The 15571-nt window shown below is 41.8% G+C and overlaps 1 protein-coding gene across 1 annotated transcript; it reads left to right on the top strand.

Moving 5' to 3' along the window:
• Nucleotides 1-13655: 13655 nt before the first annotated feature.
• Nucleotides 13656-14789, top strand: npy8br (neuropeptide Y receptor Y8b). Its single transcript, XM_060930704.1, has one exon. The coding sequence runs from the start codon at nt 13668-13670 to the stop codon at nt 14787-14789; it is 1122 nt and encodes a 373-aa protein (XP_060786687.1). The 5' UTR covers nt 13656-13667.
• The last annotated feature ends 782 nt before the right edge of the window (nt 14790-15571 follow it).

The following is a 15571-nucleotide window of genomic DNA, read 5'->3' as shown; positions in this document are numbered from 1 at the left end:
CATTGTTATTCTTCAAAAATAAAAAAACAGCTGATGCTGATGTACATTTTCAGATTTGCTGATTTAATTGAAGAATATTTAAAAAAATATATACCAATGAAATTTAAGGTACTACTAACACTGTTTTTGTTATCCAAACTGGCCCTATTGCAAGAGGATAGTGATTTTATACTTCTTAGATTAGATTAGATTAGATTAGATTAGATTAGATTAGATTAGATTAGATTAGATTAGATTAGATTAGATTAGATTAGATTAGATAAAACGTTATTGATCCCTTTGGGAGGGTTCCCTCAGGGAAATTAAGATTCCAGCAGCATCATTACAGATAAACAGATAAAAGAAATAGAGAAAAACTTCTAGATAAATTAAAATAAATTAAGTATTTACATATACAAATATAAAAAGAATAAGATATGGGGAAGAGAGGAAGGGGGGAAGGAAAAAGGAGGGGCAGCAGGAGAGATATTGCACTTTATATATTCATATATATTATTCATTAAATAAGATTTGATTGAGGTAGAATTGATTTTACTACTACACACACACACACAGTGGATATAAAAAGTGTACACACCCCGTTAAAATGATCGGTTTTTCTGATGTAAAAAAAAAAAAAGATGCCAAGATAAATCATTTCAAAACTTTTCCCACCTTTAATCTGACCTATAACCTGTACAATTCAGCTGAAAAACAAGCAAATCTGTCAAGGGGAAAAACATAAACGTACAATAAGCTGGTTGCATAAGTGTACACATCCTTAAACTAATACTTTGTTGAAGCACATTTTGATTTAATTACAGCGTTCAGTCTTTTAGGGTCGGAGTCTATCAGCCTGCCACATCTAGACTTGGCAATATTTGCCCACTCTTCCTTGCAAAAGTGCTCCAAATCTGTCAGATTGCGAGGGTGTCTCTTGTGCACAGCTGTCTTCAGGCCACCCCACAGCTTTTCAATTGGATTTAGGTCTGGGCTCTGGCTGGGCCGTTCCAAAACTTTTTTGGGGTCATTGTCGTGCTGAAAGATGAAATTCCTCTTCATCTTTAGCTTTCTAGCAGACACCTGAAGGTTTTGGGCCAAAATTGACTGGTATTTAAAACTGTTCGTAATTCCCTTCACCTTGACTAAAGCCCCTGTTCCAGCTGAAGAAAAACAACCCCAAAACATGATGCTGCCGCCACCATGCTTCACTGTGGGTATGGGGTTCTTTTGGTGATGTGCAGTGTTGCTTTTGCACCAAACATACCTTTTGGAATTGTGGCCAAAAAGTTCAACCTTGGTTTCATCAGACCATAACACACTTTCCCACATGCTTTTGGGAGAGTTGATGTTTTTTTTTTTTTCAAAATTTAGCCAGGCCTGGATGTTTTTCTTTGACCCTACCTCATAGTCCAGACATATGGAGAATATGGGAGATTGTTGCCACATGTAGGACACAACCAGTACTTGCCAGAAATTCCTGCAGCTCCTTCAGTGTTGCTGTCGGCCTCTTGGCAGCCTCCCTGACCAGTTTTCATCTTGTCTTTTCATCAATTTTGGAGGGACATCCAGTTCTCGGTAATGTCACTGTTGTCCCATATTTTCTCCACTTCTTGATGACTGTCTTCACTGTGCTCCATGGTATATCTAATGTCGTGGAAATGTTTTTGTACCCTTCTTCTGACTGATACCTTTCAACAATGAGATCCCTTTGATGCTTTGTAAGCTCTCTGTGAACCCTGGCTTTTGCTGGAAGATGCAACTGAGTAAATGTCTGAACTTTATTTGGGGTTAATCAGAGTCATTTTAGTTGATGGCGGGTGTGAACCCAAAAAGACTGAATGCTGTAATTAAATCAAAAGGTGCTTCAACAAAGCATTAGTTTGAGGGTGTGCACACTTATGCAACCAGCTTATTTTATGTTTTTTTATTTTTTATGTTTTTCCCCCAAACAGATTTGTTTGTTTTTCAATTGAATTGTACAGGTTATAGGTCCCATTAAAGGTGGGAAAAGTTTGAAATTATTTACCGTGGTCTTCTATTTTTACATCAGAAAAAACGATCATTTTAACGGGGTGTGTACACTTTTTATATCCACTGCATGTTTTTTCCATATTTTCACCAGATGTCGGGAACAACCCAAGTAATTCACACACACAAAGAAATCAAAACATGCATGTCCATAAATTAAGTGGAATAAAGTGGAATGACGCAGGAAATAAGTATTGAACAAATGAAGAAAAGGACGTGCAAAAAGGTATAGAAAGCCAAGAAACCAGCTGAAATCTGTCAGTATTTAGAAAGCAATCCTGCCCCATGTCAGTGCAAATTAATATCAGTTGGTTTAGTCCTAGTTGACGGCCTATAAAAAAGTTTCTCATTGTGTATACACACACACACACACACACACACACACACAGTGGGGAAAATAAGTATTGAATGCGTCAACATTTCTCTCAGTAAATATATTTCTGATGGGGCTATTGACATGAAATTTTCACCAGATGTCGGTAACAAGCCATGTAATTCACACATACAAAGAAATCAAAACATACTGTATACAGTGGTGCTTGAAAGTTTGTGAACCCTTTAGAATTTTCTATATTTCTGCATAAATATGACCTAAAACATCATCAGATTTTCACACAAGTCCTAAAAGTAGATCAAGAGAACCCAGTTAAACAAATGAGACAAAAATATTATACTTGGTCATTTATTTATTGAGGAAAATGATCCAATATTACATATCTGTGAGTGGCAAAAGTATGTGACCCTCTAGGATTAGCAGTTAATTTGAAGGTGAAATTAGAGTCAGGTGTTTTCAAATCAATGGGATGACAATCAGGTGTGAGTGGGCACCCTGTTTTATTTAAAGAACAGGGATTTATCAAAGTCTGATCTTCACAACACATGTTTGTGGAAGTGTATCATGGAACGAACAAAGGAGATTTCTGAGGACCTCAGAAAAAGTGTTGTTGATGCTCATCAGGCTGGAAAAGGTTACAAAACCATCTCTTAAGAGTTTGGACTCCACCAATCCACAGTCAGACAGATTGTGTACAAATGGAGGAAATTCAAGACCATTGTTACCCTCCCCAGGAGTGGTCAACCAATACAGATCACTCCAAGAGCAAGGCGTGTAATAGTCGGCGAGGTCACAAAGGACCCCAGGATAACTTCTAAGCAACTGAAGGCCTCTCTCATATTGGCTAATGTTAATGTTCATGAGTCCACCATCAGGAGAACACTGAACAACAATGGTGTGCATGGTAGGGTTGCAAGGAGAAAGCCATTGCTCTCCAAAAAGAACACTGCTGCTCATCTGCAGTTTGCTAAAGATCACGTGGACAAGCCCGAAGGCTATTGGAAAAATGTTTTGTGGATGGATGAGATGAAAATAGAACTTTTTGGTTTAAATGAGAAGCGTTATGTTTGGAGAAAGGAAAACACTGCATTCCAGCATAAGAACCTTATCCCATCTGTGAAACATGGTGGTGGTAGTATCATGGTTTGGGCCTGTTTTGCTGCATCTGGGCCAGGACGGCTTGCCATCATTGATGGAACAATGAATTCTGAATTATACCAGTGAATTCTAAAGGAAAATGTCAGGACATCTGTCCATGAACTGAATCTCAAGAGAAGGTGGGTCATGCAGCAAGACAACGACCCTAAGCACACAAGTCGTTCTACCAAAGAATGGTTAAAGAAGAATAAAGTGAATGTTTTGGAATGGCCAAGTCAAAGTCCTGACCTTAATCCAATGGAAATGTTGTGGAAGGACCTGAAGCGAGCAGTTCATGTGAGGAAACCCACCAGCATCCCAGAGTTGAAGCTGTTCTGTACGGAGGAATGGGCTAAAATTCCTCCCAGCCGGTGTGCAGGACTGATCAACAGTTACTGGAAACATTTAGTTTCAGTTATTGCTGCACAAGGGGGTCACACCAGATACTGAAAGCAAAGGTTCACATACTTTTGCCATTCACAGATATGTAATATTGGATCATTTTCCTCAATAAATAAATGGCCAAGTATAATATTTTTGTCTCATTTGTTTAACTGGGTTCTCTTTATCTACTTTTAGGACTTGTGTGAAAATCTGATGTTGTTTTAGGTCATATTTACGCAGAAATATAGAAAATTCTAAAGGGTTCACAAACTTTCAAGCACCACTGTATGTCCATAAATTAAGTGTAATAAAGTGGAATGACACAGGGAATAAGTATTGAATATGCTTACTGAAATTTATTTAATACTTACTAGAAAAGCCTTTGTTGGTAATGACAGCTTCAAGACGCCTCCTGTATAGAGAAAATAGTTGCATGCATTTCTCAGGTGTGATTTTCCAGTGAGTACCATTGGGGTCATTATCCGGAAGTAGAAAGAACATCATTTCACCATAAACTGGCCACGACCGTATATAGTAGTAAAAGTCATTTCTACCTGAACCAAATCTTGTTTAACAAGGAAAAGTATAAAAACCACTGCTGTGGCCATCACTATCCTCTTGCAATAGGGCCAGTTTGGATGCCACAGTATATATTAGTAAAGTCATTTCATTTGACAAACCATGCATTTTTATGACCGTTCATAATTTCATCACCAAGCACGTGCTATTCGTTCCATATTGAATTATTGCTGGGAATATTGGACAGCGGCGGCACGGTGGTGTAGTGGTTAGCGCTGTTGCCTCACAGCAAGAAGGTCCTGGGTTCGAGCCCCGGGGCCGGCGAGGGCCTTTCTGTGTGGAGTTTGCATGTTCTCCCCGTGTCCGCGTGGGTTTCCTCCGGGTGCTCCGGTTTCCCCCACAGTCCAAAGACATGCAGGTTAGGTTAACTGGTGACTCTAAATTGACCGTAGGTGTGAATGTGAGTGTGAATGGTTGTCTGTGTCTATGTGTCAGTCCTGTGATGACCTGGCGACTTGTCCAGGGTGTACCCCGCCTTTCGCCCGTAGTCAGCTGAAATAGGCTCCAGCTTGCCTGCGACCCTGTAGAAGGATAAAGCGGCTAGAGATAATGAGATGAGATGAGATATTGGACAGCTGTACCCCCATCAATTTCTCTACAGCAAAACAAAATGAACGAAGGCTTTAGCATTTGGAAAGAGCATCTCTCTTATTATGCACATTTTAAAGTTACTGACATCTATTAATAGTTTTTTTCCCCATCATAATCTCCTTTTATAAATAAAATCAGCAATCATCCATCCATCCATCCATCCATCCATTATCTGTAGCCACTTATCCTGTCCTACAGGGTCGCAGGCAAGCTGTAGCCTATCCCGGCTAACTATGGGCGAGAGGCAGGGTACACCCTGGACAAGTCGCCAGATCATCACAGGGCTGACACAGAGACAAACAACCATTCTCATTCACACCTACGGTCAATTTAGAGTTACCAATTAGCCTAACCTGCATGTCTTTGGACTGTGGGGGAAACCGGAGCACCCGGACACGGGGAGAACATGCAAACTCCACACAGAAAGGCCCTCGTCGGCCGCTGGGCTTGAACCCAGAACCTTCTTCCTGTGAGGCAACAGTGCTAACCACTACACCACCGTGCCGCCCAACCAGCATTCATCTCATCTCATCTCATTATCTCTAGCCGCTTTATCCTTCTACAGGGTCGCAGGCAAGCTGGAGCCTATCCCAGCTGACTACGGGCGAAAGGCGGGGTACACCCTGGACAAGTCGCCAGGTCATCACAGGGCTGACACATAGACACAGACAACCACTCACACTCTCATTCACACTTACGGTCAATTTAGAGTCACCAGTTAACCTAACCTGCATGTCTTTGGACTGTGGGGGAAACCGGAGCACCTGGAGGAAACCCACGTGGACACGGGGAGAACATGCAAACTCCACACAGAAAGGCCCTCGCCGGCCCCGGGGCTCGAACCCAGGACCTTCTTGCTGTGAGGCGACAGTGCTAATCACTACACCACCGTGCCGCCACCAGCATTCCTACTAATAATAAATTGATTTACAGCTGCAGTCAGAAGTTTATATACACTCATCATGGACATGAATGTCATAGCAATATTGGGCTTTCATTGATTTCACTGAACTTTTCCTTTGCTGCAGAAGAATGATTGTACAACATACTGTACATCTTTAATAAAAAAAAAACAAAACCAAGAATTTGTTGTACAAGTTTGAATTTATTTTGGGTTTTCTGAAATTAACACAAGGTAAAAATTATACATACAGCACCTAATACTGTATTTGGTTAAATGTCTCTTTGCATGTTTCACCTTGACCAGACACTTTTGGTACACTTTTTCACTTTTTGATATACTGTACAATAATTCTTCCCCTGAAAAACTACAATTCAAAGAAACCATCTAGAAAGCCCAATATTGCCATGACGAGTGTATGTCCAGGATGAGTGTATGTAAACTTTTCACTGCAACTGTATATAGCGCTTTTCTCAAACCCAAGTTCACTTTACAGTTCGGGAGATAAAAATGCAAAGACACAAATCTACAAAAGCCGTGTCAGCATGGGCTGTGTTCAGCTACATCACTCAAGATGTGTGAGGGGTTTTTAATCCTGTTCACAGTTATTTTTTCTGTAGTGCTTTTACTTGTTTACTGTATTGTCTACTGTCTATTTCATAGGAATGTGCTTTTTACACAGGCAGCAGGAACAACTTGCGCCTGGAACAAGTCGCACCCACTTTCCTTTGTGTTTACACACTCACTCTCTATTAGCGACAAACCGGAAGTTAGACAGGTAAACGCAAAAGTGTGCCATGCGCAAATCAGTGATCAGGAGCTTGTTTTTAACTTGCTTTATTGTTCTTTCGCTGTTCGTTTTTGTTTAAACACTCAGTAATTCAGTGGTAAATCCGATGTTCACTTCCGGAAAACTGATTCACTCCAAGTGATGTGATGTTCATGGAATGGATCGACTCTGAGTCGAAAAAGCAAACAATGATCTGCATCTCCCCCCAACTAGATGAAGGTAAGGATCTCTTCTTTAGTCTAGTTATCACTGCGAATGGCTTGGGAATCACTTGATTCCATTGTTTAAAGCCGGAGAAGTTTGACAAGGAGAAGCACTGGAGAAGAACTGACCACTGAATTTGCTGCAAAGCGGTCTTGTCCAGATGATAAATGACCCGGATGAACTCTACCACACACGCGCAAGCCCTCCTACTTGCCACCGATTGTGTTTAGACAGTAAGCAGGAACAAATTGTGCCTGGAATAAAATGTTCCAGAACAAGTTGCACCACCTCGTAAAGTGGAGCAAGTTGCACCCACTGGTGTCAAACTGTTCCAGAACAAATTATGTTTAGACAGGCAGTTGCGTCAGGGCAACTTGTTCTGGGAACAACTTGCTCCCGCGTAAGTAACCATGTAAAAGCAGCTTTAGTTTCTGGGATTTTTTTGTTTGTTTGTTTGTCTGGGGTCGTGTTTAATGACAAACTCTCCTCCTCAGCGAATTATCGCTGCAATGACCCAGACGTGTAAATTCCTCCTCTACAACATCCGAAGAATCTGCCCTTTTCTTACCACCTACTCTACTCAGCTCCTGGTCCAAACACTGATCCTGTCCCACTTAGACTACTGCAACTCTCTCCTTGCTGGCCTTCCAGCTTCTGCCATGAGACCCCTGCAGCTCATCCAGAATGCTGCAGCTTGCCTGGTCTACAACCTCCCTCGTTCTTCCCATGTCACCCTTCTACTTGCTGACCTGCACTGGCTACCTATCTCATATCAAATTTAAGACATTGGTGCTAGCTTACCAGGCTTTCAAGAGGTTAGGGCCAGCATACCTCCAGAGTCTGATCTGCCCCTACACACCAGCCAGATCCCTACGCTCTGCTACTACTGGTCGCCTGGTCCCTCCTCCTCTCTGCTCCTGCTCAGCCCACTCAAGACTGCTGTCTGTCCTGGTTCCCCATTGGTGGAATGACCTTCCCATTGAGGTCAGAACTGCTGACTCCCTGACCACCTTCAAGCGCAGACTGAAGACTCACCTCTTCAGGCTGCACCTCTCCCCTGCGTCCCTGCCCACAGTGCAACTGCGTTTCAGTCTAGACCAAACCAGGCTGTGTACTGTCAAGCCTGGGGTTAGCCATTTTGAGTCTTTAGTTGTACTTTATATGGTTGGTTTGTTTCCTTGGCTGTTTGAGTATTGGTACTTCAACAGCAAATTAGACTTGTTATTGCTGTCACTTGTTCAGCTGGCACAAGAACTTTCTTGTCTAGAAGTTTTGCACTTCGTGTACCTGACTTTTCAACTCGTTGTACGTCGGTCTGGATATGAGCGTCTGCTAAATGCCATGTAATGTAATGCTTGTTTGTTTGTTTTGTTTCTTTTTGCACTGTCATTTATTGTGTATAAGATCTCTTGTATGACATCTCATGTTGTCTCTTGTTAATTATAGCACCACAATTCTGGCTAAGTATATTTCATTCTTAACATTTCATCTATGTGATGAAAGCAATGGCACCAGTGTCTGTAAACTGTAATCCACCACACCCCTGACCAGGCAATGAGTAACAATGTCCACATATTCATGAACTTGTGCTCTGTTTGACCTTCATATGTGACTGCTCAATCAAGCTTGCATGAACATACAGTACCAGTCAAAAGTTTGGACACACCTTCTAATTCAATTTTTTCTTTATTTTAGTAATTAAAAGTCACTTCATGTCTTAAAGTAATGATGAATGTCGTTTCTCTTTACTTAGTTGTTTGGTTCTTGACATAATGTGGATTACTACAGTTGTGGTGTGGAATAGGACTATTTACTGTATTTTTATTATTTACTATTTACTCTTTGATCTCAAACGCATTGCGAAAGTAAGAAGCTGGTTATAACTAATTAACTTTTGACGAGGCATACCTGTTAATTGAAAAGCATTCCAGGTGACAACTTCATGAAGCTGGTTAAGATAATGCCAATAGTGTGCAAAGCATCATCAAGGTAAACGCTGGCTACTTTGAAGAATCTAAAATATGAAACTTTTTGTTAACACTTTTTTTTTTAACCACATAATTTTGGATATGTTCCAGATCTTATTTCATAGTTTTGATGTCTTCGGTGTTGTTCTACAATGTAGAAAATACAAAATAGAAAAAAACCTATGAATGAGTGGAGTAGGGGTGTCCAAACTTTTGACTGGTACTGTATGTCAGCCATCTGTAGGATGTTGGGTGTATAGAGGTATGGTGGGTGGTTTCTTTATAAATGTGAACAAACTCAGGCCTGTGAGTTTATAATGGCTAATTTGCAGCATGTCAACTGGTAATTATTATCATTATTATTATTATTATTATTTTAAATAAAATGTCTGGCATAAAACTGAGATTGAGAAAGTCAAGTATCAACAAAAAAGGCTGAGAAGAAAAGAAAAATAAATTGCGATTTCTCTCAGCTGAATACTTGACGGGTTGAAGAATATGAAACTACATTGAGTTGCAAATCACATTTAGTGTCTTTTGTAAGACTCTCTTGTAACTCCCTGCTGTATGCCTCTAGTCTGTGTCTAATAATTTATAATATTACATTTCTTCCTTCAGTTCAACTTATCCTTAACCATATCTGAACAATGTGAAAGAAGAAGAAAAAAAGATCTGTGCAACCTGATGAAGAGCCAGTTCGAGTTTTCTCACAGTGCTGCATTAATTGGAAAATTCTCTTTACGCACAGACATGATCTTAGCATTATTAAAGAGATATCACAAGAGAAAGATTTAATTGGATTTCACATAAATGAAGCTGGGCGGCACGGTGGTGTAGTGGTTAGCGCTGTCGCCTCACAGCAAGAAGGTCCTGGGTTCGAGCCCAGCGGCCGGCGAGGGCCTTTCTGTGTGGAGTTTGCATGTTCTCCCCGTGTCCTCGTGGGTTTCCTCCGGGTGCTCCGGTTTCCCCCACAGTCCAAAGACATGCAGGTTAGGTTAACTGGTGACTCTAAATTGACCGTAGGTGTGAATGTGAGTGTGAATGGTTGTCTGTGTCTATGGCTACACGACAACGGCAACGAGATGTTATTTAAAAATATATCGCGTCCAAATGGGCAACGATCAGTAAAATATCAGGTCCATATGGCAATGCAACGCTTGCTGAAAACGATGCAATACACATGCCACACCTCTAGGGGCGCTGTAAGATGGTCCCTTCGGAGACACCAGAACAATAGAAGAAGTAAGGACGCATGCGCATAAACTATTATGCGCGAGACTTCATATTAGCCACAAAGTCAGGAAAATCTGTTCGTAAAATTACATTATAATGACCAAATACAATGAAAAGTATTTTTCCAGTCTCACCTGTGAAAGGTAATCCCATGTGATCTCGTTTGGACGGCAAACCTGTTGGTACAGTTAAACGCAGCTAATCTTTATTCTCCGCTTTGACCTTTCCAATATGGCGGCGAGGATGACGTATGATTCTACGCGGAAGGCGGCGTCTTTAATGGTCCGGAATAAATTGAATACTACACGTTGATGGATTAATTTGTTGTTTCTCACCTGTGAAAGGTAATCCCATGTGATCTCGTTTGGACGGTAAACCTGTTGGTACAGTTAAAGGCAGCGCATGAATCTTTATTCTCCGCTTTGACCTATCCAATATGGCGGCGAGGATGACGTATGATTCTACACGGAAGGCGGCGTCTTTAATGGTCCGGAATAAATTGAATACTACACGTTGATGGATTAATTTGCTCCTCAATGCCCTTTTTGAGGAATGTACTGTAGGACTAAAACCAACATCTGAAGAGGTGAGATCGCTCCTTTTTTCCCCTATTTTTGCTGGTGGGATTGACTCTGCCCTAAGGGCAGAGTCTCTCTCTCTCTCACTTTGCACCATTACACAATAAATATTCACAGTGAAAATATTTTGTAAGCGCGTTTCATGAACCAGGTTATAGGATTTGTTGACAACTCGCATCGCATCGCAATGAGAAGATCATTGGCACTACTGGTGTTAAGAATCAGACCATTTCATAAATGAATATTTTGCTGTAGAGCTGCAGTGTTTCTACAATTGCATGTTTTTGCTTCACTATTACTGTCACTATTCTGCTTCTTGCATTACTACTGTGAACTAACACTGAACATAATAATAATAATAATAATATCCAAGCTCGTGTTTCACTCTCACTAGTGCTCTGTAAGGCTTTTTCCTGGTGATATCCTGGTGATATTCGTTACACTTCTACCCGGCGTGAAGCACTCACAGTCATGTGGTTGTGATGTCATCGTAAACAAATCCGTTCTACTCATCCAGACGACTTCACAACGGCAACGTTGCCAGATCTTTCCACTCTGGAACCCATTCTCAAAAAGATTGCGTTTTGGGCACCCAAAACGCCGGTGCCGTGTGGACGCCAGGCCTAAACGATAAGCAATTGTATCGGAGTCACCTGAATCCGTTGCCGTGTGGACAGGGCCTATGTGTCAGCCCTGTGATGACCTGGCGACTTGTCCAGGGTGTACCCCGCCTTTCGCCCGTAGTCAGCTGGGATAGGCTCCAGCTTGCCTGCGACCCTGTAGATCAGGATAAAGCGGCTAGAGATAATGAGATGAGATGAGATAAATGAAGCTGCAGTGAAGCTTACAACCACTAACACTGCTCTTCACTATAAATATACTGCTTTATAGTGTTGTAGTCGAGTCACTAAACCTCGACTCCGAGTCCAGTCTTGAGTCCCTGATGTTCAAGTCTGAGTCAAGTCCAAGTCATTAAAGAAAATTTCAAGTCGAGTCCACTATTGATCCGAGTCGAGTCCGAGAACAAGACTCCAACCGCACCATTTGTCAGTGCCTGTTGCTGCCTTTATGTGAAATTGTCTCTGCTACTGTGTCGGACTAACGTTACTGTTCGACTGCCTCATTTTAGTTAATAGGCGATAGATAAAAAGCTTGTTCATCGTTCAGCGAGCCCCACCCACTACCAACAGGGCAAATAACATGACCGAGGGTTAACACTAGCTAGTTCATCACTCAGCAAGCAAGCCCCGCTATCAACAGAGCAATGAACATAGCATGTCACTTCCTTCTCTCGGTGGTAACATGCCATAATAATTTGGCATAAGATATTTATACCTGCATTAATTTTTATACTCATTTCATGCAAGAGAATACACGTTCACCTGTTCATACATCATGTTCAGGAACAAACTAACGTTAATGGCGCTAAAATGCCTGGAGAGAACGCCCCTAGGATTGTCCGCTTTGCTTATACAGACTTCTTGTGCAGTGGGGACAAATGCACTGCTACAGTATGTGTTCCATATGTAGAAGAGCTATTGAGGAGACGACGGGGACAACCTCGAACTTCAGTCGTCATTTGGCAAGACTCCACCCAGAGAAGGAAGTGGCATGCTATGTTCATTGCTCTGTTGATAGCGGGGCTTGCTTACTGAGCGATGAACTAGCTAGTGTTAACCCTCGGTCATGTTATTTGCCCTGTTGATAGTGGGCAGGACTTGCTGAGTGATGAACAAGCTTTTTATCTGTAGTCTATTAACTAAAATGGGGCAGTCGAGCAGTAACGTTAGTCCAACACAGTAGCAGAGATGGTTTCGCATAAAGGCAGAAACAGCCACCGTCAAATGGTGCGGTTGGAGTCTTGTTCTCGGACTCGACTTGAAATTTTCTTTCATGACTTGGACTTGACTCGGACTTAGACACTGGGGACTCGAGACTGGACTCGGACTCGAGGTTTAGTGACTTGACTACAACATTGTCACATATTGTCCGCACGATATTGTTCTTGCAAGACACAGGAAAATGCCATGCACAATAAAAAAACCTGAAAATTTCAGATGACTTTGCAGTCAACGGCTTTAAGTTATTTCAGAATGTATTTGGTGAAACTGCAGTGTCTTTGGAAAATAAAGCATATTTATATCCAGGTTGTTTCAATATTGGTTTCTCGTCAACCAATATTGAGTTCTGTTACTGAATTTGTAGATCACCTTCTGTAAGCCCTCCACATACTGTCCCCAATGGGTGCTATTTTGTAAATTTATGGCAATGTAGTCTTGAGTCCAACAATGATATTTTATATCCATCTGATGCAAAGCAGTACTTAAATGATGATCGTTGTCTCTCACGTCAAGTCTTTTGGAGACTGGTTGTAATATGTGCATATTCTCACATCCAGAGAAGGTGTTATTCTGTCAAGTCTTGTTTACGACGTTGAGGAAATTAGAAAACAAAACTTTTGTAATGTTGTGATATTTGGTGGCTTGGCTTATGGGAGATAAAATAAAGTACAGAAAGTGAGATAGTGGGAATGGAAAAATACATTATTATATGATGAATAAAGGAATTAAGTACAGTCAGAAAATGTTCCTGAGATCCTATAAAGTCCTGATTCTTTTGCAAGCTTAATTTAGCATAAGAGTAAGATAGACGGTGCTCTTGAATCATTTTGTTGTATTTCAAGTTTCCTGCTCTGGTTAATAACCTCTCCACCTCCTGTACTTGCCTGACTTCCTCTGTTAGTGAGATCTCAGGCTTTAATCATGCCATTGATCAATCTTTTGCTGCATGCACTAATAATCTCTTCTTTAATTCCAGATCACACCAGTGTTCCTTCAAGGACTTCGAAATGAGATGTCTTGGGAACTGAAATTAAATTAGGTCACAGAAACGAGAACTGCACACACTGTTTGGTATTTGAATTTGGATCAGTCTGTGTGGTGTGGATGAACAGTTGGTGATGGAGGGTGCCCACCTTAACAACAGCACGCAGCCCTTGTTGGTGTTCGATGAGGTTTGCCCGCTCTCAATGGGTGGCACCACCTTCCTGATCATGGCCTACAGCACCATGCTGGCTGTGGGCCTGGTGGGAAACAGCTGCCTTGTCCTGGTTATCCTGCGCCAAAAGGAAATGCACAATGTAACTAATGTCTTCATTGCCAACCTGTCCTGCTCCGACATCCTCATTTGCGTCATATGCCTGCCCACCACCATCATCTACACACTGATGGACAGGTGGATTCTAGGAGTGGCTCTTTGCAAATTGACTTCGTTCGTCCAGTGTCTGTCCATTACAGTCTCCGTCTACACCTTGGTGCTAATCACACTGGAGAGACATCAGCTCATCATCCACCCTACAGGTTGGAAGCCAGTGCTTGGACACTCGTACCTGGCTGTGACTGTCACCTGGATTATGGGATGCTTCACCTCAGTACCCTTCTTTTACTTCACCACCGTGGAGGACTTGACCTTCCACAACTTAAGCTTTCCAACGAATCCCTCTGATGCTCACCTGGTCTGCATGGAAAAGTGGGAATCAAATGGGAACCGGTTAGCGTACACCACATCAATATTGGTGTTCCAATACTGCCTGCCTCTTACACTCATTAGTGCCTGCTACTTGCGCATTTTTCTGCGTCTCAATCACCGAAAAGACATTATCGAGAGGACACGGGATGCACGTCAACGAAATGCAAAGCACTCCAAGCGGATCAATGCCATGCTAGCCTCCATTGTAGCCCTGTTCGCTCTCTGCTGGCTGCCGCTGAACGTATTCAACACCATTTTCGACTGGAACCACGAGGTTCTCCCGTGGTGCCATGACGTTGTCTTCTCAGTGTGTCACCTCACAGCGATGGCTTCCACATGTGTCAACCCCATCATCTACGGCTTTCTCAACAACAACTTTCAGAAGGAGCTGATGTCGCTGCTGTATCAGTGCCGGTGCTCAGGGGTTCCTCAGAACTATGAGAGCTTCCCGCTGTCTACCGTCAGCACCGATGTGACGAAAGGCTCCGTTCTCAGCACTGGCTCTGACGGCATCACCGTCTCACCGCAACAGCAAGAGAAAGATCGTTTGTAAATAGGCACCTCAGCTATATGTTCATTAGACTGAGTTACAAGTGTTACCTAAAGCGCATTTCTACATATTCTCAAGTTATCATTTGAAAAACAAGAATGGTTCCATGTCAATATGAAGTTGGATTGGATTGCATTGCTAAACAAGGCTCGCATATCATCGTCAGCCAACTGCTGGGTCGGATTTGAAGATGATTGATAGCAAACCAGCATTATATTTGACTGGACTTCATGTTCAAAGAATGTATCCTTATGATTTAAGGACACAGTGTAAATATTGAAGATTATTTTTTCTTGGCTAGATGACAAAGCTTTCTCTTGCATTGATATTACTATAAAAAAGTATATAAAGGCCTCAAAAGGTAACTTTCACCAGCTAATAACAAGGTAGATCATCATATGCTAAATTGGGTTATGTATCCCATGTACTGCAGGACATGTGTGATCGTGAACACATTTATCCCCCCCCCCAAAAAAAAAAAAGGAGGGGCTTGTTCTCAGTCTTGGTGTGACTTCTTGAAACATGTCTGTCATTTGACGAGAGTAACATTACAAGAAAAAAGGAAAGGGAAACACATTTATGGCGTTCATTGGTGGAAATTAATGGACCAAAGAAAAGGACATGTTAATATTGGAAAGAATTTGCACACTGATGTTGTGAAATTTGAAAGATTTCACATAATAACAGATGCTGCATTGGTTTTACTTGACCAGCATGCGACAGTGTTAAGTTAGGGGGTGGGGCTAAACATAAAAACAAAGTTCTCTACGTAAGACCGGTGAAGA

This window comes from Neoarius graeffei, chromosome 10, assembly GCF_027579695.1.
Source record: "Neoarius graeffei isolate fNeoGra1 chromosome 10, fNeoGra1.pri, whole genome shotgun sequence".
Lineage (NCBI taxonomy): Eukaryota > Metazoa > Chordata > Actinopteri > Siluriformes > Ariidae > Neoarius > Neoarius graeffei.
The sequence above is the reverse complement of the archived record's forward strand: the minus strand, read 5'-3'. Positions and strand labels throughout refer to the sequence as shown.

Bases quoted from the DNA above. Each gene is read 5' to 3' on its own strand.
- npy8br (XM_060930704.1), top strand. From the start codon at position 13,668: ATGGAGGGTGCCCACCTTAACAACAGCACGCAGCCCTTGTTGGTGTTC.